A 27468-nucleotide genomic window follows, 5' to 3' on the forward strand; every position below is an offset into this window, starting at 1 on the left:
AATGGCAAGTGCCAAGGAGACCGTGGTCAGTGTCTCTTCTCGCTCTCCTCCTCGGCTGGGATGATGGTGACATTTCATTCCTACCATAGGTTTGGCACTGGCTCCGTTTGGCTCTTTGCGTGTTCATCAAACTATACTTGCTGTGGGGAAGGTTTCTCCATGCACCACAGTGTCAAGAGGCTGAATGTTTGGAATCCGATCCAAAGTTTCTGCCGGTTGTACTGCCTGACCCCAGTAGCAATGCATTATATAGGTGATTGGAGGTGGGTTGCATGACTGATTAGCAGGCTTGATGCATGTTGACGGAGATGGAAACATGCTGATGTGGGAGCCTGCATTTCCTTTCCCAGGGGTGCATGGACATTGATCCCCCTCTGGATCTGCTGAATAGATAACGGATCTGCTTTAGAGAAAATAATTTCAAATAAATAACCCCCTTTCTCCCCAATCCAAACAGGAACAGTTGGTCTTACCCCTTATGTGCCTTGGCTGCTCACTCCTGATTCAAGATGGAGATGAATTTGAACAGCTGAGGGGCCTACAGAAGGGCCTTGCTCAAGTCTCTGCTTGCAGGCAGCACAGCTCATCCATAAGGCTGATGGAGATGCTCACCTGGGGCATCAGATAGGTGGGGCTGCCTGCTCATGCATATCCCTTGTTTCTCCTCCCACTCACTGCACAGGAGAAAGGGGGGAATGGAGTGGAAGTAAAATCATAGAGGGGAATGGTGGGCTAGAGCGTTGGACACTCTAAGGAGTTGATAAAGGAATTTTAACTGGGCATCACAATTTACCTGGAGCGTCACTTAAGCATAAGAACAGCCCCACTGGATCAGGCCATAGGCCCATCTAGTCCAGCTTCCTGTATCTCACAGCGGCCCACCAAATGCCCCAGGGAGCACACCAGATAACAAAGAGACCTGCATCCTGGTGCCCTCCCTTGCATCTGGCATTCGGACATAACCCATTTCTAAAATCAGGAGGTTGCACATACGCATCATGGCTTGTAACCCGTGATGGATTTTTCCTCCAGAAACTTGTCCAATCCCCTTTTAAAGGCATCTAGGCCAGATGCCGTCACCACATCCTGCGGCAAGGAGTTCCACAGACCAACCACCTATGAGGTCCTGTCTCTTGGAATGAGGCCTTTCATCTGTGATGGAGCACGTGCCTTCCCTACAGTGTTGGAATGTGGGTGCAACGCTCAACTCTGCCTGGGTCTGTCTTGTGCAATTGTCTGAGACCCCTTGCCTGCTCTCTGTGGTGCCTGTAGGAGTTGTGTCCACTCAGCACAGATTGGATGCCTGCTGTTACCCTGCACTTGCCCGATCTCAGAAGCTAAGCAGGGTCAGGCCTGGTTAGTACTTGGATGGGAGACCACCTGAGAATACCAGGTGCTGTAGGCTTATGCCATAGTCTTTCGAGACTGAAGGTTGCCAACCACTTGAACACAATGAGAGTACACAGTGCCTTCGCTGTGGTGGCACCTGCCTTGTTGACAGGGTCAGGCCCAAGCCTACCAGTTCCTGAGAGAGCAGGTCAAAAGTTGCTCCCCCATTACCTGGCAGAGGTGGGTGCCCCTGCCCAGTTATAGCCTCATGAGTGGGCTGCGTCTGCCTGCCCAACTATCACTGGAGGTGAAATCGACTCCTGTTGCCCTAACAACAGAGGGGATTGTTTGATCTCCTCCCTGTCTGCTTGGTGCTGTTTCTCCTAGAGGTTCTTGCATATCATCAGCTGCTTAAAAAACCCAGGACCAAGCAGCTGATGTGCAGCCAGCAGAGGGCTCAAGCTGCTGCCTGGCAAAAGCTGTGCACAGGGTTGCTCTTCCTCTCCTTCCTCTTCGATCTGGTGGGCTGAGCTTCCTAGATCCGATGCTGCAAGATCCGGTGGGTCAGCAGCGTCTGTGGAGATGGAGAGCTTGGAGCCTGGGATGCTTGTGTGTCCTGCCTAGAGGCAGGGTGGCCAGGAGAGGAACAGACCAAGGAGTCTTAGGGGTGGGGGGAGCCAGGCATCACTGCCCCCTCCTTTCCTTCTCCCCTCCCTGCAAAGCCAAGGAGTCCAACAACATCTGGGAAACTGGCCCCCCAAGTCCTAGTTTAATGCTTCTGCAAGAAAGAGAGAGGGAGATCCGACTGGCCAAAGGTAACAAAGGCACCAGCCTGAGAGTCCTGCTGGAGAAATGATTTGGGAGAACGCAGACAGCAAAATAAAAACTCCTCTGCAAGAGCTGTGGAAGCACGGAGGCATTTGGGGGGGGGGGGCTGGAGGGCGTCTCCCCTACCATATGTCCTTCCAGGGCAAGGATGGGTCTGACAGGATCAAGATTGGTGCAGCTGAATCTGGTGGGGAGCAATGCACAAAGACCTTTCAAAAAGGTTAGGGGGATTGGGTGCGGTGGCCCTGGAAGGCAAAAGGGGGCTTCTTTTTGTACCATGATACCAAGGAAGTGATGGGAATGGTCAACAGTGGGAGGGCAGGGCTATTTCAATACACTGTCCATGCAAAAGAGCCCCGCTTCATGTAAACAGGGAAGATTCTGCCCAGCAGAATGCAGAATGAAAGCGGATTTGGGCGAAAAGCTGAGGATGGATTTCTCAAATGAAATGTGCTGGGGCTGAAACTTGGCTGGCGCTGGGAGTTGTGCCCAGGGCCAGCTTTCAGGCAATTGAACCAGTTGTTCTCAGCTGGGTCCTGTGGCCCCAGTTGGGCCCCTCTCCCACACTACGGTAATCTAGCCTTGTATGCAATTTTATATTAAAATGTGCTGAGATCTGTTTGGTCCATTAACTCACATGCACTTTTTCAGCGCACATTTTGATTGCTTTCTATTGTACCATAGAGATATAAAATCTGTAATATATTTTATTTCAGTGGTTCCCAGGAAGTCAGCTGTGACCCACCAGCCTGGGAAGCACTGGCCTATGCCCCTTTAAGGGGTGGGGCAGAGGGGGCAGCAACATGACCCCCAGAATCCTGCTGCTTCTGGGACAGAAGGGGGAGTTTACTTACCATCAGGTCCAGCTGGCTTCCCAAGCCTCCAATTAACTAAACGTAGCTTTCAAAAACTACTTCCTCTGAACCTGTAGGGGCACATCCACCATTGTGGCATGTTGCAGTCAAAGCTAGTGGCCATCACCACATTTTGCGGCAGTGGCTTTGGTGAATTAATGATGTGCTATGTCCAGAAGTACTTCTTGAACCAAGATCTCAGGGTGCCTGACAAAGCATGCCAAATGCTACCCTCCTTTACCTGGCCATGCGCTAGTCTCTGATTTTCCCAAACCCTAGATTGGGAAAGGAAGAGAGGGAACGAAACAGGAAGTGTGGAGGAAAGGATGTTGGTGGGCTAGAGCCTTGGAGAGGAAGAGCGTTAGAGGCAAGTGATTGGAGCTGGTGAGGCTTCCACTCTTCCCACTCCTTCCTTTTCCAGTCCAGGAAAGGAGGAAGAGGAGCGAGTGAGTGGATAGAGGTGTGTGTCCCTGCCAATCTGCTGCCTAAGACGCATGCCTCAGTTCGCCTCATGGATGGGCCGGCCTTGACCCAAACGGAACAGGAGAGTTAAAAATTACAGAGTAATCTAAATTGAACTGAAACCGAATTTGGAATAATTATACGTGGACTAAAAGATCATCTACCTGGTTGTGTTTGGTTTTTATTGTTTTTAAGATACTTTTCCTCTGGCTTCTGTAACACAAAATTTCATTTTTTTTTCTGCTTGTAAGAAATCAAAAGGTATGGGGTTGTTTTTGTTTTGTGATGCGGTTGGAACAGGAGTGGCAGGGAGACCGGAGACGTTAAGTCGAGGTCAGTGCGAACGATGATTTCTTTCAGATGAAACCACCCCTTCTGACATCCCCCTTTTCTCCCTGACAGATTGGCAAAATGATGTGTGTTTTTGTCTTTGGAACATTCCCTCCTCCTGGGGGAAGAGAGATGGTTGCAACGGAGCCCGTTCAGGTAGAGGACGGATTGGGGGAAATCATGCTGGTGGTTTAAAATCAAGTGGAAGCACGAAGGGGGGGGGGAGTGGTCAAGCAAATCTCTCTTTCCTTTTTGTCCCCTTTCAGGCACCTCCCTTTTCCTTTGAAGAGGTAGCTGTATATTTCACAGAAGAGGAGTGGGCTCTGCTGGATACGGAGCAAAGGGACCTGTACTGGGATGTCATGCAAGAGAATTATGAGAACGTAGCATCCTTGGGTGAGGAGCATTTTCCCCCATTATTCATAAGAACATAAGAACAGCCCCACTGGATCAGGCCATAGGCCCATCTAGTCCAGCTTCCTGTATCTCACAGCGGCCCACCAAATGCCCCAGGGAGCACACCAGATAACGAGACGTCATCCTGGTGCCCTCCCTTGCATCTGGCATTCTGACATAACCCATTTCTAAAATCAGGAGGTTGCGCATACACATCATGGCTTGTAACCCATAATGGATTTTTCCTCCAGAAACTTGTCCAATCCCCTTTTAAAGGCGTCTAGGCTAGACGCCATCACCACATCCTGTGGCAAGGAGTTCCACAGACCGACCACACGCTGAGTAAAGAAATATTTTCTTTTGTCTGTCCTAACCCGCCCAACACTCAATTTTAGTGGATGTCCCCTGGTTCTGGTATTATGTGAGAGTGTAAAGAGCATCTCCCTATCCACTCTGTCCATCCCCTGCATAATTTTGTATGTCTCAATCATGTCCCCCCTCAGGCGTCTCTTTTCTAGGCTGAAGAGGCCCAAACGCCGTAGCCTTTCCTCATAAGGCAGGTGCCCCAGCCCAGTAATCATCTTAGTCGCTCTCTTTTGCACCTTTTCAATTTCCACTGTCTTTTTTGAGATGTGGCGACCAGAACTGGACACAATACTCCAGGTGTGGCCTTACCATAGATTTGTACAACGGCATTATAATACTAGCCCTTTTGTTCTCATCTTAGCAGATTCCATCTTAGCAGATGTGGCATCTGTGAGGTGACCCTTGTAGGACTTTCTCTGTCAGGAGTGATGGTTTGGGAGGCAGGTTGATCAAGCTGGGAAGCAGAGCTGGGCATTCTGAGAGCAGTTCAGTCAGTCTCTGAAGGGCAAATGGTTCAGACTAGCCAGAGTGGGACCCTACTGATCTTTTATGTCCCCTGACCTTTGCTGATTTGGGAACTGCAATATCACCTCTGACCACCAGTAGTGGTGGCGCTGTAGCACAACTTGGAACAGTGTTAGCAAGTCACCACTGCAGTGCATAGACTGAAGTACCTGGATCCCACTTCCAGAGCACCCAGTTCAAGCTCCTTACACTGTACTTTGTTACCTGGGCTTAGAACTTGACTCCTACCTGCTACAATAGTGGGGAGAGGGCAGGCGGAGGGCAGGGAGGAGGCATCCTGAAGGGAAGGGTGCAGGTAGGGAGGAGGGAGTGGGACAGGAGAAGAGTGGGACTAGTGGAACTCGGCTCCACTGCATCCTGAACTCCGTGTCAGGCCACCTGGCCCGACACAGGAGCTCTTGATTCTGTGAAAATCCAAGGGTTGCCACAGAATTGAGTAGCACCATTGCAGGGCTACTTTCCTTACCCAGGGGAAGGGGACAAATGTCCCCCCAAGGAGTTGCCAGCGGCTGCCTGGTTAAGCTCAGGATTGGACTGCCTGTCTCCAATGATATTGGCCTTTGCCAGCCCTGTCCAGCATCAGGTGCCAGGTTATGCACTCACCTAAGATTTGGATCACCCTGTGCCTCAAACAAGGATCATACGCTCCCAAATCCCTGGGAACCCGGAGAGCCGCTGCTAATTATAGTGGATGTAAATATAAACTGGACTTGCTCATCAGCTCATCATTTGCCAGTTCCATACTGTCTTCTCCATCCATTCTCTGTCTAATTTTAGATTGTAACCTCCTTTGGGGCAAGGAACTTTGCTTCTATTTTCTTTCGCTTTCTGTACTGCAAAATGCCACGTATACTGGATGGTACATTAGAAATGAACATCTTATTGCCTGGTATAGGAATTAAAAAGAAGAACCTAATTTTTTTTTTGGGGGGGGGGGAGCTTATAGTATAAATGGTATGACCATATGAGAATAAAATAGGCTTTCAGATAAGTCAGTTCCCACAAACAACTAAAGAAGTTGTAAAACTATCTCTGGACTCCAGCAGTTCAGAGGTAGTGTGCAGTGGAGACTGACAAGAGTTTTCAAGTGCAATCCTATACATATCTACTCAGAAGTAAGTTCCATTGTGTTCAGTGGTGGTTACGCAAGGAAACTGTGTATACTGTTGGATTACAGCCTTTATTTATTAAAAATAAGTGCATTCTAGCCTTGCGTTCTTTGCTGACACGCTTGTTTTCTGTAAATAGGGAATTTTCTGAATGGAAGAGCGGTGTGAACTGGTACCCTCAAGACACAGATTGATCCCCTAGCCTGCCCTTTGTGAGAAATCAACCTTCCTGTGCATTAGAACACTTCCATTTGCTTGGCTGTCCACCCATTTCTTTATTTTGGCTCTTATTAACAAGCCTCCTGGGTGCCATAGGAAAATGCCCAGCTCTGGTTTGCAAATGTTGTGGCAGTGGGTGTGTCAGGATAGGCACCTGTGGAATCTGTTATGCAAATGAGTCCTGGCTTTGATGACATCTGCTATAAGCCGATTTACAAAATTGAGCTGGAGGGGCTCCTGTTTGCAGATCAAGATATTGGCGGTAATGGTAAAGTGCCCTACATTTCTTATAGCCTGATCCTAACATGCGCTGGAACAGGCAGGCCAAGTTGCCTCTGCTGTATCCAACACAGGTTAGGAAGTGGCTAGAGGGCAACTCAGGGTAAGGGGATATTTTTCCCCTTACCCAGAGCAACATCCCAGCCACCCCTTTGGGGCTACTCAGACCTGTGCCAGCGAATTCTCAGGCGCGAATCCAAGAAGCCTGTGTAAGGATGCAGGGCCCAGGAGCGGGGATTCGGATGTGGTGTGGGCTGCTTCAGCTGATCAGGTTGGTCTGTGAAACTCCTTGCCACAGGATGTGGTGACTGGCATCTGGCCTGGACGCCTTTAAAAGGGGATTGGACACGTTTCTGGAGGAAAAATCCATTACGGGGTACAAGCCATGATGTGTATGCGCAACCTCCTGATTTTAGAAATGGGTTATGTCAGAATGCCAGATGCAAGGGAGGGCACCAGGATGAGGTCTCTCGTTATCTGGTGTGCTCCCTGGGGCATTTGGTGGGCCGCTGTGAGATACAGGAAGCTGGACTAGATGGGCCTATGACCTGATCCAGTGGGGCTGTTCTTATGATCACACTCCCCCTCCCATTTCGCCCTCCCCCACCCATAAATGCCCACTCCGCACTTCCGTTCTGCCCTCTGCCACCCTCTCTCACCACCCGCGCCAGCCTGCCCGAGCTAGCATGAACTCATGTTATGCCGGTGGCGTGGAGGCTGGATCTGGCTTCTGTGGGCCGACACAGACCTCTGCGCCAGCCTCCATAACTCCTGAATCTCACAGACGTGCCTCACAGCATGTTTGCAACAGTTGGAGATCAGCGCAGGGGCCTGCACCACCTTGTGCAGGTAAGGATAGTGCTCGTAATCTGCTTGGTACTAGTCGTGTTTCTCACAATCACATCTGAGGAAAAGCAATTGACCAGCCAATCATGTCAGATGCTGATGTTCCCACTGACTAGAATCTGGTGTTAATCGAGTGGGCTTGTATCCAGTAGGCCTCCCTTCAGTTCATTGGGCTTACAATAAATTTACAAGCATTCATTAAAGCACAGTTAGCATATGAAAAATACCACAGACAGATTTATCTATCACAATAAATATGTATTTATCAATTGGACAATTTTCTTTCCTCTCCTGCCTTTCCATCGCTGGACAGAAGCAGTCAGGGTGACTTATACAATTAATGTTTAAACAATAAAAGGACGTGTTTTATAACTGATGAAAAAATCCAGTGCAGCAAATAACACAACACGTTTTCCTTCTGTGGGTGTGATCTAGCCATTCCGATACCGAAACCTCAGTTGATTTCTCGGCTGGAACGAGGAGAGGAGCCCTGGGTCCCAAATCCCCCGGCGACGAAAGAGAAGAAAGTCCCCATAAATCTTTGTGAAGGTGAGAGGACAGTTACACAGGTTTAGGGTCAAGGTGAAATGAGAGCTGATTTAAGAAAAACCTTCATTGGGTTACAGCTCCAATGCTGTCTAATGAAGGCTTCCTGTTGCGATTGTTACAATTAAAATTATTCAGGTTTAATGACCACAGTCTATTAAAAACTTGAGCACCTAATGTTTCGCCCACATCTGTGGTGGGCATTCTCAAAGGTCTTGAGACCACAAAGAACACACTCAACCCATGTCTCTCAACCAGGCAAACACCTGACATATATATGTTGGTAACAAGCTGCTTACTGGGTTCGTGCCTTCAGTCAGTGCCTAAATGCTTCTATTCATACCAGTAAACTCACTAATCATCTATACCGGGGTGCCCAAACCCCGGCCCAGGGGCCATTTGCAACCCTCAGGGACCCCCAATCCAGCCCAGTTTCCAATCAGTCTCTGGCCCACCGGAGACTTGCTGGAGCCTGTGCTAATCCGATGAAACTGTGGTCAATGCAAGGGTCAACTGCTCTACCTCTTGAGCAAGCTGTGGGCGGAGGTCTCCCTCTACTGGGAAAAAAGAATTAATTTACATTTGAAATTTGAATAAATTTACATAAATTTACATAAATTAATACATTAAAGATGAACTTATATGAATGAATGAAGGTCTTGCAATAGCTCAAGGCCTATAAAAGACCTTGCACAAAGCAAGGTTGGCCTTTCCTTTGCTGCTGCTACTGCATCACAGACGTGAAACCATAAGCAGTGGAGGAAGTCCTCATCCCACAGCTCACGCGAGTGGTCAAACAGTCGCCCTCACGCTGCAAGCAGTTGCGTCTGGCCAGTGTGGGCTCCAACAAATCTCTGGGGGGCCAGAGCCTCATTGGAGACTGGGGGCTCCCTGAGGGCCGCATTGAGAGGCCTCGAGGCCCGCAAGTGGCCCCAGAGCCGGGGTTTGGGCACCCCTGCTATAGAAGATCAATCCAGAGCATTAACTCATGCAGAGACCCAACAGGGAGCCCTCCTGAGGGCAGATCATTGTGCTGCATGAGGAGTGATTTGATGTTTCCATCATACCTAAGGCAGGGATGTGACAGAATTATGTACCTCACTGCGGCTAATTAGAAGGAGGCCCATCCAGGCTAGTGATTAATACAAAGATTTTTATTCCAATCTCTCTCTTACATTTTACTCCTTTCTTTCAAAGGGAATGACATTTCTTTGGATTCTCCCACTATCCCAGCAAGCGAGGTGATAGTGAGGGAGATCAAGGAAGAGATCCCTGAACTGGAAGTCTCCGAGCAGGCAGAAGCACAGTGGACTCTCCTAGGTGCGCCCCAAGAAAATGTATCCCTGAACTCTGAGACCCGTTGCGGATTGCAGAGGCAATGGGAGATGCAGCCGGGCAACATGTGGCGGGAGCCCACCAGACACCTGAGGGCCGCCAACTCAAAGCGGAGCATGTTCCACGTGGGCCGGAAGAAGCTAATGTGCCCTGAGTGCGACCGGTGGTTCCACTGCAAATCGGAATTCTTGTTGCACTGGAGGACTCACACAGGAGAGAAGCCTTATGAATGCCTGGCCTGTGGGAAGCGGTTCATTCAGAGCTCCCACCTCAGTGCCCACCGGCGGATTCACACCGGGGAAAAACCCTACGAGTGCCCCAAGTGTGGGCGGAGCTTCAACCGCCGCTCCACCCTCACCGAACACCTGAGAATCCACACGGGAGAGAAGCCTTACAAATGCCTCCAGTGTGGGGAGAGCTTCCGCTGGAGGCCATACCTTACGAAGCACCAGCGAGTCCACTTGGGAGATAACGCTGCATATAAAGGTCTTGAGAACGGAGAAGCCATGTTGGAGAGCCCCTCCCTTGCTGAGCACCAGGGGATCCACGCAGGTGAGGAAGTTTTGTTTGTCAGGCGAATACTGGTAAATGAGGGGTGCCATGGTAGACAATTCATTGATTAAAGTACAGTGGTTCTGCTATGATTTTTGGCACCAGATTTTTGTAAACGCATTCTCCACACACCACACTTTCCTCCTCCCAACCACATACCCCATCATAAGAACATAAGAAGAGCCCTGCTGGATCAGGCCAAGGGCCCATCTAGTCCAGCTTCCTGTATCTCACAGTGGCCCACCAAATACCCCAGGGAGCACACAAGACAACAGACTCCCTTGCAATCAGAGGCAGCTTGCCTCTAAAACCAAGATCTTACACATACCGACTATGACTTGTAACCTGTGACGTGTAACCCGTATCTGCCATGAAGACAGGTGCAAAGAACTCATTTAATTTCTCTGCCATCTCGAAGTCTCCTTTTATCTCCCTCCCTCACCATCCAGAGGGCCAACCACTTCTCTGGCGAGTTTCCTGCTTCTATCATATTTGAAGAAGCTTTTATTATTCCCCTTAATGTTGCTGGCCATGCGTTCCTCATAGTCTCGCTTGGCCTCCCGTATCACCTTCTTACATTTCTTTTGCCACAGTTTATGTTCCTTTTTATTCTCCTCATTAGGGCAAGACTTCCATTTACGGAAGGAAGCTTCCTTGCCCTTTACAGCCTCTCGAACTTGGTTTGTTAGCCATGTGGGACTTAGTCCTGGACTTAGTCGAGCCCTTCCTCCTTTGCGGTACACACTTCCACTGGGCCTCTATTACTGTTGTCTTAAACAGCTTCCACTGACTCTGGAGAGATTGGACCCTCTTTACCTTCCCTTTCAACTAGCCTCCTCATCTGAGGGAAGTCTGCCCTTCAGAAGTTGTATCAGATTTGTGTGACACTCTTCCCCTGACATGCATGTCGAAATGGATTGCAGCATTATTACTCTTCCCCAATGGCTCGGTAACATTGACATCTCTAACCAGGTCCTGAATGCCTCACAGTATTAAATCCAGAGTCGCCAGTCTTCTGGTGGGCTCCATGACTAGTTGCTCTAAAGCACAGTCATTTAGCATGTCAAGAAAACCGTCCCCTCCCTCTCCCTCCACCTCCCACTGCTTATCTGCTCTGTACCTCCCCCCTTCCCCTGTTCTCTGTGGAGGTGGTTCTAGTCTGTTTTGGGAGAAGGGCAGCTGCAAGGCAGAGCTGGTATTTTCTGCAAAGGTCTAACTTGTGGGGATTAACTACCTCGCTCCCTCCTCCACTGCTCTCCACGGAGAAAATGGGACACAGTTTTTCTGCTCCATTTTGGACCTTTGTAGTCTGCTTCCACTGTGCCTTGCTGTTGCTTGCTCACAACAGAAACTGTGCAGCCGGGATCGGCAGTCTGTGGCCCACAACCGGATCCTGGCTTGTCATCTAACCCACATGGAGTTTGACTTGGGGGGCAAACCCGCCTGCTCAGTTTTCCATGTGCTGGACAGGGCATGGCAGAGCCACCTGCCCAGATTTCTGTTCTTTTAGGTAACAAAAGACTTTTGGGGAGGGGTCTTGGTAGTTGGGGCTTATTGTGTGGCATTGTCTTTCCTCCCGAAGCAGGCTGTGTGATGGTGAGCAGCAACCCAGAGACCAGGCTCCAGCAGGCAGCCCCTGAGTCAGCAGATCAGCCTGATGGGACAGCCCTCACCCCTGAGATGCCAGATATCCAGCACAACTCAGAAGGGCAGCCACTGGAGAGGCCTATAAAGACTGAAGTGGGACCTCTCCCTGGCAGGAATGATGTCACTGACATCAGCCAGATCAAGATCATTCAGGTGGAGAAGAAGCACGTCTGCCACGAGTGCGGGAAGGCCTTTCAGTACAAGTTCGAACTCGTGAAGCATCACCGGACCCACACGGGAGAGAAGCCCTTTGAATGCCTGGCCTGCGGGAAGCGGTTCTTCCAGAGCACCCACCTCAATGCGCACCTGCGCATCCATACGGGAGAGAAGCCCTACGAGTGCCCCAAGTGTGGGCGGAGCTTCAACCGCCGCTCGACCCTGACGGAGCACCTGAGGATCCACACCGGGGAGAAGCCTTACAAGTGCCTACAGTGTGGGGAGAGCTTCCGCTGGAGGCCCTACCTGACAAAGCACCAGCGAGTCCACATGGGGGACAACGCCTACAAGTATTTTGACAATGGGGAGAGTCTCTATGACAGCTCCTCCTTCCATGAACTTCAGGAAGGAATCCACCCAGGTGAGGGGAAAGACATCAAGAAGGAGGTGTGGCTCAGTGGTAGAGCACGTACATTGGAGATATAGGCAAAGCTGTGGCGTAGTGGTTAGAGTGCTGGAATGAGACCAGGGATCCAATGTTCACTTCATCATGCAGCACACTGGGCGACCCTGGGCCAGTCACTTTTTCCCAGCTTGGCCTACCTTGCAGGGTTGTTGTGAGGATAAGAGAGAGAGGAGGCTGTGCCTGCCGCCCTGCGATCATTGAAGTGTACAAAATCCGCAGAGGAAAGATTCAGGAACTGAAGCAGAGGAAGTCCCAGAGGTACATACCAGTTATTGCCTGATGTGCTTCAAGTATTAAACTCTTCCTCAGGGTGTCGCTGAGGATGTTAGGGTGCTTTATCCCAACACACACACATGCCTCAAGCATATGATGAATGCATGGAGAGTGAAATGGGGCAACATTCGCCAGTTGCCCTCCCTCCAACACAGGGGTTCCCAAAGTGTGGCACCACACAGAGCGCCATGTAGCTTCTTCTTCCTGTCTTGCTGGGCCAAGATCACACAAAATCTCACGCAATTGCACGAGATTTTGCGTGATCCCGGCGCAGCAAGCCGGGAAGAAGAGGCCACATGGTGCCCTTGTGAGTGTTAATTTGGGAACCACTGCCCCCCAGCCATTCTGGAGAGAGTTGAAAAGAAGCGCCTTGGGTGTATTAAGCTGTGTCAAGTCTCTTCCCACTGCTCCTCGGATTGTGCAAAGGTCAGGCTGGAGTGTGCTCCCCTTGGGACAGCAGTTGTGACCCAGGTGTGTCCCCACTTTCCTCTCCCATGCTTTGGTTGTGTGCAGGGGATGGGGTGGGGTTGTCCACACAGCTCTCTTGCTTCAGTCCTTTCAGAGAGAAATCCAAATTCTCTTCTGCACTGTGTCAAAATAAATGGCAGAAATGTACTGATGCCTTCCCTCTATAGCCTTGTACAATAAATAGCTAAGGGGGTGGACTAAAAGGTAAGGGAATCCAGACCTTGACCCCACGGAAGCAGTTTTGTACTCAAGACACTCTGGGCTGTACACTGACTTTTGTGGGAGGGGCCGTAGCCCAGTAGTGGGAATCCCATGTATGACCCCTGGCATCTCCAAGTCAGGCTAGGAAAGAAGAGCCTCCACCTAAAAGTCTGGGGAACACTGGTGTACCTGGGGGATCAGGGGGGTAAATTCACTAGGGTGCCATGCTAGTGGAGGGTGGCAGCATCTCCCCCCCCCCCGCCTTCCTGTCCAATTCAGAGGACCTTTAAATCTTACTGCCGGTTATGGCGAAAACCCGAAAGGACATTTAAGGCCTTCCAGAGGCCTCAGAAGGCCTTCAACAGGCCAGAGGAGGTAGTGCGCTGCCCCAGATATGGGGGGGGGCATTCTGCTTTCCTGGTCCAAGGCAGCTCAGGGCCAGGATTGCCAGTGCTGGGGAGTTGCTGTGAGCCCCTGCAGATGATACTGAGCCCGATAGACCAGGGATTGAACTCAGTATAAGAGTGGATTTGTGCAGCTGCTGTTATTCCTTTGAAGTCCCCTGCCCTGTTGACTATGCCATCTCCTTCTGAAGTAGGCCCAGTCCAAATTGGGCGCACAGAAATAACACTACATGCCCAGCCACGTGATTCTGCTCTCATTGACTTTCTTTCTTCCCCACCGCCGCTCCCCCCCCCACCCAGACTATCTGGTTTCCATGCCGGACAGACTCTCTCAGGTGGAAAGGCCAGAAGAATTGTGGGTACCAGACACCCAGAACTCGGTGGAAAGGCAGAGCCTCCGAAGTGGCTGGGAAGACAACGGGACGGTTGAGCCATCCCAGGATCCATTGGAGGAAGACGGTGAAAGTCTGGGCTCGCCTCGAGGTTTCGCCCCCACTCGTGATGACAAAGGAGCCAGCGACTCCTGTAAGTTGCTTTTCACTCCCCTGAGGACCTCAGTGAGGTAGTGAGCCTGTGGATTGTGGATGGAGACTCATGTGACTGAGTAAAAAATATCTCCACCTAGAACATTGGCTGTGAAGCAGAAGGGCTTAGTATGTGGAGGGAGGGCCAGCAAGCTTGTATATTGCAATCAGTGGCAATATGTTGCCACTGCATCGGAGCAGCACAACACATCCCTCCCTATGGAATCCTTCTCAGTGAGAACTGGGACACCAAGTTTCAAGGACGGGGGGCAGACAGTCCCTTTACAGCAATCACATTCCCACTAGCAGTGTTTTTGTTTTCCCCATAGCGTCTGTGGCAGCCATTCCGATGATACAGGTCCTGGTCCCTCCAGGCCAGAGATGGGCAAACCCCGGCTTGGAGTCCCCCAATCCAGCCCACAGGGAGCCCCTAGTCTCCAATGAGCCTCTGGCCCATCTGAGACTTTGGAGCCTGCGCTGGCCCACAACTGCTGGTCACAACCCCCAGACATGATCTGTGGGCCAAGTTACAGCAAGGCATTTTATCTCCATGTGTTTTCTGCTTTTCCCTGGTCATTATTTTAACCTCAACCCCCCCCCCCCACACACACACACAGCCTCTGAATAACTTAAGAACATAAGAACAGCCCCACTGGATCAGGCCATAGGCCCATCTAGTCCAGCTTCCTGTATCTCACAGCGGCCCACCAAATGCCCCAGGGAGCACAGCAGATAACAAGAGACCTGCAAGGCATCCTGGGAATTGTAGTTAAGAACATAAGAACAGCCCCACTGGATCAGGCCATAGGCCCATCTAGTCCAGCTTCCTGTATCTCACAGCGGCCCACCAAATGCCCCAGGGAGCACACCAGATAACAAGAGACCTCATCCTGGTGCCCTCCCTTGCATCTGGCCTTCTGACATAGCCCATTTCTAAAATCAGGAGGTGGCACATACACATCATGGCTTGTAACCCGTAATGGATTTTTTCTCCAGAAACTTGTCCAATCCCCTTTTAAAGGCGTCCAGGCCAGATGCCGTCACCACATCCTGTGGCAAGGAGTTCCACAGACCAGCCACACGCTGAGTAAAGAAATATTTTCTTTTGTCTGTTCTAATTCTCCCAACACTCAATTTTAGTGGATGTCCCCTGGTTCTGGTGTTATGTGAGAGTGTAAAGAGCATCTCTCTATCCACTCTGTCCATCCCCTGCATAATTTCTGTCTCCATGTGTTTCTGGCTTGGTCTGTATGTTTTCACTGTGCAAGGGGTGTGTGGCAAACAGTTCATAGTTCTCATGTGGTTCGACATACCTGTATTTAGTTCTGTATTTAGTTTGACATACCTGTATTTACCTGTATTTAGTTCTCATGTGTATTATAAATAAGCTTAGCAAAATTCATTCATTCATATAAGTTCTGTCTCTAATGTATTCATTTATGTAAATTTATTCAAATTCAAAATGTAAATTAATTATTTTTTCCCTAACCTCTGACACAGAGATGATGTGGCCCTCCTGCCAAAATGTTTTCCCACCCCTGCTCCAGGCTTTGGTAATTAAACTGAGCCTGACAGTGGCTCTCCAGATACAGAGAAACTGTATCTTAGAAAGGCCTGAACTGGGGACCTTCTTCACACAGAGCACATCGGGTGATGATCTGCTTGCAAGTGAATGAATGGAGATGCCATCTGCTGAGAAAGATCTTGGAGCCCAATCCTATGCATGTCTACTCAGAAGTAAGCCCCATTACTGTCAATAGGGTTTACTCCCAGGTAAGTGTGCATAGGATTGCAGCCTTGGTCCCCCACGTTCAGTCTTGTCCTCACTGGCTGGCAGCGGCTCTGCAGGGCTTTATGCAGGGATTTCTCCCAGTACTACCTGGAGATGCCCAGGATTGAACCCAAGGCCTTCAGCATGCACAGCAGGGGCTGAGCCACTGCACCACAGTTCCATTGCCTTCTAAATGTTCTGTTTTGGTAGGTGATAGCATGGTTACCAAACACCCAGAGGAAAATCCTCAGCAAGGAACCCCTGAACTAGAGAAACTCAGCAAAGTCTTACCTGGCAGATCCCAAGAAAGTAAGATCCCCAGATCACGTGACGTAGTACCTGCAAGCGTACACGAATCAGTCAAGCAGCCAGCAAAGACATGGGATGAATCTGGTCAGTATGGAGTGTGTATTAAACAGGGCTGATCTGTTTTTGCTTTTGCAAAGCATGTTACTAGTCCTTATGGTAGCATGAGGGATGCCAAGTTCCTGTTGTCAGGAGGGCAGCTAAAGTGCCCCACATAGCCTTTTGCTCTCTGCAGGATTAGTGCCTAATACTCATTCAGTTGATAAACCTTGGATAGCGGATTGGGCCATGTCAGTTTGTGGGTAGGGGAGCTCATTGTTCAATGTCAGGATGGAGCTGGGGGGACAAAACCAAAACACATCAGTAAAAGTAATATTCACAAAACACCCAGGCAAAGCCCCACCCCAAACAGGAAACCTTCTATAGCACTTTCTGCAGTGGTGGGTGCAATAGACAGCCAGAATGGGTGGAGCCAATCTGGAGACTGAGAACCCTTCACCGAGAGATGCGTCACACAGCAGTTACAGTGGATTACCCACAGGGCAACTCTTCCCAGAGCTGAGAATTGCTGATTCCAGCTCTGGTGCTTCCTGATGCTAGACTGTTATTCCATATTAATCATAGAATCATACAGTAGGAAGGGATCCACAAGGTCATCTAGTACAACCCCTGGCCTTTAGCAGGAAATCTTCAAGCTTACCATCAAGAATTTCTTCCTGGTATCCAAACTGAATCTCCTCTCTTGCAGTTTGTACCCTCTGGATCTAGTTCTACTGTCATAGACACTGGGGGAAAAAAAATCATCCCTTCTCATAGAAAACTAGCATATCAAGGAGAATGGTTGTAACAAGGGTGGGTTGGAACTGCATACAACTGTTCCTAAATCCAGACTTGGGATGGATGCTTTCTAAAGAAGGATCCCTGCTGGTAATTGCTGGAACTGCAGGTTGCATGGGGGAATGGAGGGCAAACCCTCCTTCCAGCTCATGTGTGCTGTGGCATCCACCAGTGGTCACCACTATTTATTTATTGAAACCAGTTTTACCCCCACTTCTCCCCCTCCAGCAGTGCACCCAGGGCAGCTTACAATATATCCTAAGAAGTAGGAGCAGGAGGTCTGGTCTAGAGGGGAGAGCCTCCGTCTGCCTGAAGATAACATCCACAAGGTCGCCAGTTCGAGGCCACCGGCACCATGCGACCTTGGAGCAGCTGACAAGTTGAAGCCGAGCAATTCCATCTGCTCTGAGCGTGGGAGGATGGAGGCCAGAATGTGAAGCCAGAGCGGAATGAAACACCTTGAATGTAGTGGTTCTTGAAAGAAAGAACCTTCTTTCAATTGTAGAAATCCCTACGGGGATTTAAATAAGCCTGCCTATGTAAACTGCCTTGAATAAAGTCTTGAATAAAGACCAAGAAAGGCGGTATATAAATACCTATTATTATAAGTACATTACAACCATTGTAAAAATATCAACAATGTAACCCCCCCCCCAAAAAAAAAACCATACTAGAATTAAAAGGCCAAACAAAACAAGTGTTCAAGTCCCCCAGAAGCCCCCTCACCACAGTACTGTGTCATCGCATAAAGTCATCATTGGAGAGAGACTTTGAATACAAAAAAGTCATCTACCAGCAGCTGCTGGGAAAGGTGCTGCTACCTGCTGCAGGTAAAGTGGCCTGGCCCTCACACACCCCTCCCCCCCCCATTTCTGCAGTGATTCCCCCTTTGACACCAACTAACGGGGTGGCAAAATTGGGGGAGGGCATTGCAACTCGGGGCTGATCACACTGAGCACTGTTGTCTTTGTTGATGGTTAGGGGGGTTGCAGTTTCATTGAGAATGCGCCTGTGTTTCATTGAGGTTCCATCCCTGGCGTCTCTCTCCAGACAGGGCAGAATGAGATGATTCTCTGAAAACCTGGAGACCTTCTCACTGCAAATCAGTGCCAACAACACTGAGCTAGATGGATCCATGCAGTCATGTGACCAGAGGGGGGTACTGCAGGCACTGCATTGTGACGTGTAAGCATCCCTTCCCACTCGCTGTCAGAGCTATTCTGGTCATTGCCCAGCTGGTCCAATGGCAAAGGCTCAGTACGGATTCAAGAGTAAACTTTTCAGGTTCCTAAACAAGAAGGCCCCCCATATTTTAGTCTTGAATTTATAGTGAACCTTTGCCATTGGACCAAGTGCTGCAGGAACAGAACATAGGTTTCCATATTACACAGAACCTCTGCTGGTGGAACTGAAGAACCTGATCTCCTCAACAGAACATCTGCTCGGGAAAGGGTCAAACGCTTTGACACACTCTTGTTGCCAAGAAAGATGCGCACACGGTGGCCATCCCTGACATTTCTTTTTGTTTTCCCAGATGGCTTAAAATAAAGGCATTTCAAGCCCCACGCTCTTCATCATTTGAAGATGAAATCATTGGAGTGCTGAAGGAGGCCTCGTCCTGAGAATGAAGCGGCCAATGCAAACACAGAGCCCAGGAATCGAAATGGAGTCTTTAGAATTCAAGATGACTAGCAAGCATCTTTCTCAAAAAGACTTGAAAACCCCACAGTGTTCTTACTCTCCTTCCTCCACACATGCATCCAACATGCATGAATCGCAAGGAAAGGAGGTTCCTTAACTCAAGAGCAACATTTGAAGGGCTGCATTTTTTTTATTTTTCAATGATTTGTCTCAGTTGAGTTCATGTGCATGTTTTGTGTTGTTGCCCGGGAATATGCTCATATGGTGATCAGAGGAGGTGATTATGTTTAAAGCATACACTGGGAGAGAGACTGGGTGTTTAGATTTTAAGTATCGGCATTTAAGGCTAAGGTCGTGTGTATTTTGCTATTCCATGATTGCACTGCACAAGCACACAATTTGGTATTGGGCACCCAATTCCATATCTGGACGAACTTGGCATGTTGGGTTTCTGATCCTTAAGGCTCCAAAGAGACAGGTATGGACTCTTGAGAAGTCAGAGGGTTGAGTAGAATTCTCAGTGGTCAAGAGATGGTGTTTCCATGCCCTTGGGGGTCGCTCTCTATCCCTAACCTTGAGTAGATGCAGAGTCAATTATGCAAAAGATGTAAATAAATGCAAACGAGTTTGATTTGCATACTTTATCCTGGTCACAGGATTCTGATATCTTGCTGCAGAAGTGTTCGTTTTATTTAAGGGCATAACAGAAGCATCTTGATGATGGGGTTGAAATCTATCCTGGCATTTTGTTTATACAGACTGGGATGGATAATCCACATCAACCCTGCCTTGATTGCTTCATTTTTTTAAAAAAAAAATTTTGGTTTTCACTTTTACTGACAAAGAGACCTGAACCTCAAGGTCACATTTCGCATGGTGAAGTCATCCATCACGTGACTTATGGTTTGATCCTATTTGGGCCTTACACTGCTGGATCTCACAACCTGCCATTGTATGGCCCAGGCCACTAATGCAGCAGCCACTCCCTGGCTGCCTGTGAACAACAGCAGACCTCAGAACCTCTGTTGTCACCAGTACGTTGGTGGAGGGGGTAGGTTACAGGAGGGTCGGGTGTATTGGGGTGGAGGCCAGGGGCAGAATGAGGTGGATTTAGGTGGAGGCAGCACTGGTCAGATCCTGTCATCTTCTCCTGGCCTGAACTCTCCCCCAGAGGCTCCTTACATACATGGCAGCTGAAGAGCTGGCGTCTGAGGAGACTCATTGGGGACCAGGCAGCTCATGTAATATTAGGTAAAGTAAAATGTCTTTTATTTACTTGGTCCCCTGCATGCAGCATACAGTCTGTCGACTGAGCTGCACACTCTGGGACAGCAGGGGATTGGATTGGGCTGTTTGTGAACTGTGGCACTCCTGAGCATTTCTTTTGAGCACATTGTTCTCTTGAGGTGTCGGTTTTTGGATCCCAGGGGGCACACCATTCAGAAGAAACGGTCACTGCACAGAAACACTGGCCAAAAGTCACCCTGTGGTGAACTGACCAGGTCGAACATGGACACAAGCATCAGGCCTAAGGTACTTTGCAATACTAGATGACGTGTCATAGATGTAAAAAACTAACACTGAATAATATTAACCAGCGACTGGTGTAGCAAGCAGCTAACATTTTCTCGTGTCGATCTTTTATTTGAGCTATAAGTATGTGTGTGCCAGTTTTTAGACCAGCTGTTTCTACGTACCTATTTTGTAGCAGTCTCTATCTTCAAACAAAACGCTTCCTTGCGTGTGGGTTGCGTGCTACACTTGAGTGGAGACTTCCAACAAGCTCTTTCTACTAGGACTATCAATCATAATGTTTGGCAACTTTAATCCCAGTTTTTGCACTTGAAAAGAATTGAGTGTTTTTTACCATTTATGCCAGTTTGCTTTTCAAGCCTGACTTTTTTTCCTGTCCGCTTGCTATCCACAATCACGACAGAACCTTTCAGCCGGCATACAAAAAGTAGAACAGACTGGTCATCAGTGCATACCAGAAGGGTTAATAGCTGGCCTTGAAATTGGAAATAAACTGAAAGGTCCAAAAAATAAAAATAAAAAGCCATTGCGTCCCTGATCTGCCTTGGGACTACAGTACACAAGGAGGAGGGGGGAGTCACACTTTGCCCCTGACATTGCCTATCAAAATCCCCCTGCCGTGGTTATTTGCCTCCCAAGCAGCTATCCAGTGGGACAAGTGTTGAAGACCACTCCCCTTCTTGTGTAGTGTAGTTCCAAGCTGGGTTAATGAACTCCATATTGCCTTCTGACATAAAAGGAACACTCCCTCTTTACCCTGGATTTTAAGGCCATTTGAATGACAGGCTTCACATATAGTTTGGCCTTAAAGAACAGTTGGTGCTCTTGGAAAGCACAATGGCTCCAGTCATGTGACCTGCTCCGGCCTGCACAACTTGTGATCCATTTACCATGTGAGTAGCGGAGCCTACATCTTTAGAGGCAGTATACCTTGGATAGCGGGAACAAACGACGGGGAAGACTGCGGCCACTGATGTGGGGCAGAAAATGTTCTATAATGGAACATTATAAATCTAAGCTCTGTTTTACTCTGGAAAATTTTCCATTTCCAGACATGCGTTAGTTCATGAACCTAATGTGTAACATCATGAATGGAGGCCAGTGTTGGGTCGGCTTCAGTGTTAACTTTTTTCAAATGACTAGCTCTAAGAAATCACAGATGCTCTTTTAGAGAGCTAAAACGAGGATGTTAACTGATACCAGTGCCTTTATTTTTTTTTCTCCGTAAAATGCAAACCATGTAAGGAAAGTACATGCTATTTGAGTTGTCATGTCTTAACGTATTTACAAGCATCCCAATAAAAATCGTTTCCAGTACTGCTTTGAATGTGTTTGAATGCAATGTTTAAACCCTACAACAGGGATTGGCAACCTATGGCCCGCAGGCTGCATCCGGCCCATGTGGTGCTCAGCTTGGGAAACGAAGCCTCACAGAGTCTGGGCAGGCAGCTCTGCCGTTCCCTGACTGGTGCACAGCAATTTGACCGGGAGGCTCACCTCCCAAGCTGTGCTCTGCCCAGCGACTTCTAGGAGCTTGACAACCCGGAAGTTCAGCAACACTGATGACGTCATCGCCGAACCTCCAGCCCCATTGCCAGACCACTGCCCTACCTGGTGAACTTGACCAATTTCCCTTCAAAATCAAGTATTTCAGTTCCACAACTTCAGGCTGTTGAGGCAAAAAGCCATTAGAGAGGTTTATGTAGCATGAAAAACTTACACACCTTTTCCACAATTTTGCTTTCTAAATACACATCAAACAATATGCTGGATCAGATCACAGTCAATTTAGGACAGTGGCAAATATTCCAGTTGAAACTTTTCCAGCAAAGTCACAACACTGACTGTTGCCTTTGTAGCCCTGCTTGTGAACTTCTCAGTGGCATCTGACTGGCCCCTTTCAAAGACAGAATGCAGGACTCGGTGGATCTGTGGATATCATGAGCGCAGCTAAAGTGGAAGTTCTCCGAGGGAGCCTGGAAATTGGAGATCAGGGAGAGCCAACCTCTGTCAATTTTGAGGAGAGGCATTAAATTTGGAGCGGGGACCAAAGTCTGTGTTCTGCCTGGCAGCCTTACACAGTTTATGGGGAGGTGGGGAATTGCCCCAAAGCTTCCTAGAATAATACTATGTTGTGTCTTAACATCGCCAAAACTCGGTTTCTGAGTTTTATTTTAAAAAGTGACTTCTCCATATCCAGTGCTGTGGGAATTTTTTTTAAAACGCGAAGTCTCTGTCAGAACAATGTGATGTCATCACATTATGTTATTGTGGGGGCTGAGGTTGGTTTTTGTTTTTTTTTAAAAAAAAGCAGCTGCCAAGAGAGCACTGTGTCACCACCAAGAGTTCCCTCCTCGAATAGTCCCCCCACCCCTTTGCTAACTGCATATGGAGCAAAGAGTTGAGTGGGAGAAGCAATTCCATCTTAACCCTAATCCATCCATGGATCTGGATTCAGGCTCCAGTGGGACAGTAGTTAGGAAAGGGAAGCCTTGGGAAGGCGTCTCTTGTTATCTACCTCACCTTGACGCTAGCCTTGTAGGAGCACAGCGTGCAATGCCAGAGTTTAACCTTCCCCATAGCATAGGTCTGTGCTTTATTATGCTAACAGTACCTAATGGCAGAGTTGACTCTTTCAAGAGCTTAAATGATTTGTCACAACAACCTTGCATGGCTGGTGGACCGAAAACTTCAGGCTCTCTGACTCAACCAGTCCAAGGTGGCTCTTGCGTTCAACAATCCTTCCAGTCCTTACAGTGAAGAATGGCTGTTTTGCAACAAGGTTGGCCCACTCATGAGGCCGGGTAAAGCAATCAGTTTGAGCGGGGGGGGGGGGCGCCCTGTCTGCCCCTTTACCTTTCCATTGCCCTGATCCTCTCGTTCACCTTGAAGAAGAGTAAGCAAGAGGGAGGCCATGCAATTCTGCAATTGAAGACTGTGCTGGTGGGGCTGCAGGAGAGCAATGGGGACCATAATAAATGCAGCGCCATTGCCACCTCCATCTGCTTCTTCAAAGAACAGGTCCTGTTTTGGCATATAGCTCAACTCTGACAGGCTCCAGCACACAGTTGTTTGGAGCTTTAGGCAGGATGGGTCATAATAAAATGGTGTCTGAAAACCAGCTTGGCTGTCCATAGGCCACATCAGGCTGTCAGAACCATTTTTGCTGCCCTGGTGAACCTACCAGAAGCTTCGCTCAGAGGTTAGCCCAGGTGTTCATGTGCAAGAGAATTTGTTTTCCAAAGTTGCACGTGTGGTGGAATGGAATCACACACCTCAGTGTTACCACTGCCTTCAGGCTGTATGTGTAATGCTTCAGCACATGCTGCCTCTATGAAGGCCTCATGGCTAAAGGTTGTGAATTTTATTAGAATTATTATAGAGCTTTAACTGCTTGAAGTTGGGTGTGCCTGCCCTCCCTCGCCTTCCGAATGCCTTTTAAGACCTTTAAACATCACTTCCGGTTTCCCCAGAAAACCAGCAGAGACCTTCAAAGGCCTCTCGAAGGCCTGCCATGTGCAGCTTCACCGGCCCTCAGAACATCCTCCGGAGGACTCCTGTCACCGCTGGAGGGTTACAGGGCCTCAAGATCCACAGATTTCAACATCCATGGGTTTCATTATCTGCGGGGGGCCTGGAACAGAACCCCCGTGGATAACACAGGACGCCCTATATCTGTAAGGGACATATCAAGGGATTTCACATAGCACATCTCCAGTCACCTATGGAGGGTCTACATGGGGCCAACCCTGCAGGTTCGGGATCTCAGATAGTGAAATTTGTGGGTCCTGAATCTGCAGATACAGTGGGACCAGTGGCGTTGCTAGGGGGGGGTGCGGGCTGCACTGGGGGGGTGACGCGTCCTGGGGGAATGACGTGCTAACATCGCGGCTTTATGAGCTACCCCATTGTGCAATACACCGTTAGATGCAGAATGTCCAGCAGAATGCAATGCAAAAAACCAGAGCGAAATAGCTCCTTTCCTTCAAACATTATGGCCAAAACACCAGAAAGAAAAAATGCATGGAGCCCTATGGCAAATGAAAGTGAGCCGTATCATGCGTTTACTCGCGGGTAGGCATACTTGCCATAGTCGAAAAGGGCAGGCTGAGAGGAATCCAACAACACCAGAATGGTCCTGTTTCAATGAATGCAGCCCCCCAAAAACACGCAAGGAGGAGGTCCCCCCTCCCAGCTGCTAGTGTATTGAGCCTGAAACGAAGCCACGTGGCCGCGTTTACTTGCAAGTAGGCACACTTTCCTTAGTCGGTCGGAAAGGGCAGGCTGAGAGGACTCCAAGAACATCAGAATGGTCCTGATCCAATCAATGCAGCCCCCAAAAACACCCGAGAAGGAAGTCCCCCCTCCCAGCTGTGAGTCTATTGAGCCCTATGGAAAGCGAAGCAGCCTCACAGTCACGTTTACTCGCAGGTAGGCAGATGTGCCTTGGCTGGTGGTCAGGCCAGGCAAAGGGGAATGTGAGGACCCCAGAATGGTCCCAATCTGATGGAACAGGAGTGCAACAAATGCTCCAGAAGGCAGCCTCCCTCCCCACTAAAAAGGACCAAAAAAGAGGCTTGAGCTGGTAAGGGGAAAGTTTTCTATTTTGCACTTGCAAAGCCAGGTGGGTCATTATCTTGATATGCCTGAAATAGAAGAACTTTGCACTGGGGAGGGTTGGAAATCTTCCTGATTCTTTTTGGGGGGTTGTTATTGCAGGCAGACTACAGAGTAAGCTCCATTGACCAATATGCAACTTACTTCAGAGTATACATACATAGGATTGGGCTCCCAGGCTGCAATTCTACCCACACTTTCCTGAGAGTAAGCCCCATTGACCACAATAGGACTTACTTTAGAGTAGGTTCACTTGGTTGAACAGGACTGGCTCCCCCTTATTTAATTATTTTTTATTTCAATTTAATTATTTATAATTACTTATTCTAATTTGCTTGATGATGTCACTTCTGGCCATGACATCACTTCCAATGGGTCCTGGACAGATTGTCATTCTAAAAAGTGGGTCCCGGTGCTAAATGTTTGACAACTGTTGCAATAAGGTGTTAGTAAGTTGACACGGGTGTGTGTGTGTGTGTGTGACTCTACAAGTTTTCAAAATCACTAAAATCAGAATTTGGAGGAATAATACCATCATGCTATATATCAATCAATGTGTAATTTCATGCAGAATGCAATGAAACAAACCACATTGAAATATTTGTGTTCTATCAAAAGGTACAGCCAAAAAGCCAGTGGGGGCGGGGCGATGGTACATCACCACGCCCACCACCTGGGGCGTTGCCCCGCCCACTGCATGGGGTGACGCAGAGGCCTCCCGCACAGGGTGACATGAATCCCATTGATGCCACTGAGTGGGCCCATTGTATATACATAAATTTTATTTAAGAAGTTTTTGTGGGGATCTTCCCCACCAAGAATTTCTTTAAAGAGGATGCAACTTTCATAAACCGAAGGAAGATTTGGATTTCTAGAACTTAGCCTATATCATCAGGCTTATCTTTTATCCTCTACCAAACATTGGGACTATCCTTGAAACTTTGACAAGCCCTCATGGGCCATTTTGGAAGCTTCATATTTGGCACCTCTCTCCAAATGGACTGTTTTAGGGTCTACATTGGCCTTGAGTGCCCTTTGGGAAGAAAGGCAGGGTAGAAATTGAATGACTGAATGAATGAAACAGCAGGAGCTCTGCCCACAATTTTTTTTAATTAGACACTTTTAGACTACAGTTGCTAAAAAACACAAATTTGATCCATTTTCCTATACTTGACTAACAATTTGGGTAGGTAAATCCAGAATTAAAAATCAAAAGGAAATCCTTCCCATGGAATTGTTGCACTGATCAAGGAATTTTTACTTTGGACCAGATGGGTGACCATGATCAGGAGTTTACTAAACTTTTACTAAATTGAACAATAAATATAAACTGCCAATAAACTACTAAATGGCAGTATCTGCAATTACAGCAAGTGGCCAAGTTTGGACCGGCTGCAATGTTGGCCTCTGGTACAGTTTTAGAAATGCTTATTGAATCTACCATGCAAAAGAAACCTCCAATATTCTTATATAAACACTTATTGTCAATGAGTAAGTATGATCTTGCTTATCTTCAGGACATGTGGAATAATGGAACGTCCCCTTCATTATGATCAATGGAAAATAGCTTTAGCAAATATAATTAAGATATCTGGGAATTATAAATTATGGTTGATTCAGCACAACATTCTTTCTAGAGTTTACTGGACTCCTAAGCACCTTTTTAATAATTTAAATTTAATTGTTGGCGATGTGGTGAAAATGAGGCAACATTGAGGGATATGCTTTGGTCTTGGGCATTATTCAACCCTTTAGGATGGAGATTATCAGCAGCATCAATCAACTAGTAGAGCAGGGGTGTCCAAAGTTTTTGGCAGGAGGGCAACATCGTCTCTCTGACACTGTGTCAGGGGCCGGGGGAAAAAAGAATTAATTTACATTTAAAATTTGAATAAATTTACATAAGTTTACATAAATGAATATATTAAAGATGAACTTATATGAATGAATGAAATAGCTCAGGGCCCATAAAAGACCTTGCACAAAGCAAGGCCAGCCTTTCCTTTGCTGCTGCTACTGCATCACAGACGTGAAACAACAAGCAGTGGAGGGAGCCCTCGTCCCACAGCTCACGCAAGAGGTCATACAGTTGCCCTCATGCTGAGAGCAGTTGCTTTGGGCCAGTGTGGCTCCAACAAATCTCCGGAGGGCCAGAGGCTCATCAGAGACTGGGAGCAACCTGAGGGCCGCATTGAGAGGCCTCTAGGGTTTGGACACCCCTGTAGTAGAGCAATTGTGACAGTTCATAGGTATGTATACAGATCGGACCTCGGCATCCACAGGGCTTCTGTTCCCAGAACCCTAGCAGAAGCTGAAAACCACGGATAGTCAAATTCGCTAAAAAAAAATTTTTTTAAGTATTCTTAAAATCACTGTTTAAAAACATCTTTTCTTACCGTTGTATAGTGGTAGAGCAGCAGGAAAACAGTCTCCAGGAATTAGAACAGTTATTTTGGGGTCACACCAAGGCCCCTATTTTCTTTCTTTTTCTACTGCTATATGGTATATATAATTTATTTATTTATCAGATTTGTAATATTCGGGGAGGGAACTCTTGGTGGTGACACAGTACTCGCCTGGCAGCTGCTTTTTTTTAACAAACCAACCTCAGCCCCCACAATAACATGTGATGACATGCCTCCCTCTTG

At 48.2% G+C, this 27468-nt stretch overlaps 2 protein-coding genes across 3 annotated transcripts in view; one reads left to right on the forward strand and one right to left on the reverse strand.

The window, feature by feature from the left end:
• LOC136640318 (zinc finger protein 271-like) overlaps positions 1-27468 on the reverse strand; it is a 208097-nt gene that overhangs the window by 21191 nt on the left and 159438 nt on the right. The window lies entirely within an intron of this gene.
• LOC136640381 (zinc finger protein 383-like) lies at positions 1918-21520 on the forward strand. Of its 2 annotated transcripts, XM_066615462.1 has the most exons (9): positions 1918-2144; positions 3876-3959; positions 4070-4199; positions 7979-8092; positions 9287-9976; positions 11559-12200; positions 13892-14116; positions 16097-16279; positions 18564-21520. In XM_066615462.1, the coding sequence occupies exons 2-9, from the start codon at positions 3885-3887 to the stop codon at positions 18575-18577; spliced, it is 2073 nt and encodes a 690-aa protein (XP_066471559.1). In that variant the 5' UTR covers positions 1918-2144; positions 3876-3884; the 3' UTR covers positions 18578-21520. The 2 variants fall into 2 exon arrangements, with proteins under 2 accessions (XP_066471559.1, XP_066471561.1); XM_066615464.1 differs by lacking the exons at positions 16097-16279; positions 18564-21520 and adding an exon at positions 15756-15839.

Source organism: Tiliqua scincoides, chromosome 2 (genome assembly GCF_035046505.1).
Source record: "Tiliqua scincoides isolate rTilSci1 chromosome 2, rTilSci1.hap2, whole genome shotgun sequence".
NCBI lineage: Eukaryota > Metazoa > Chordata > Lepidosauria > Squamata > Scincidae > Tiliqua > Tiliqua scincoides.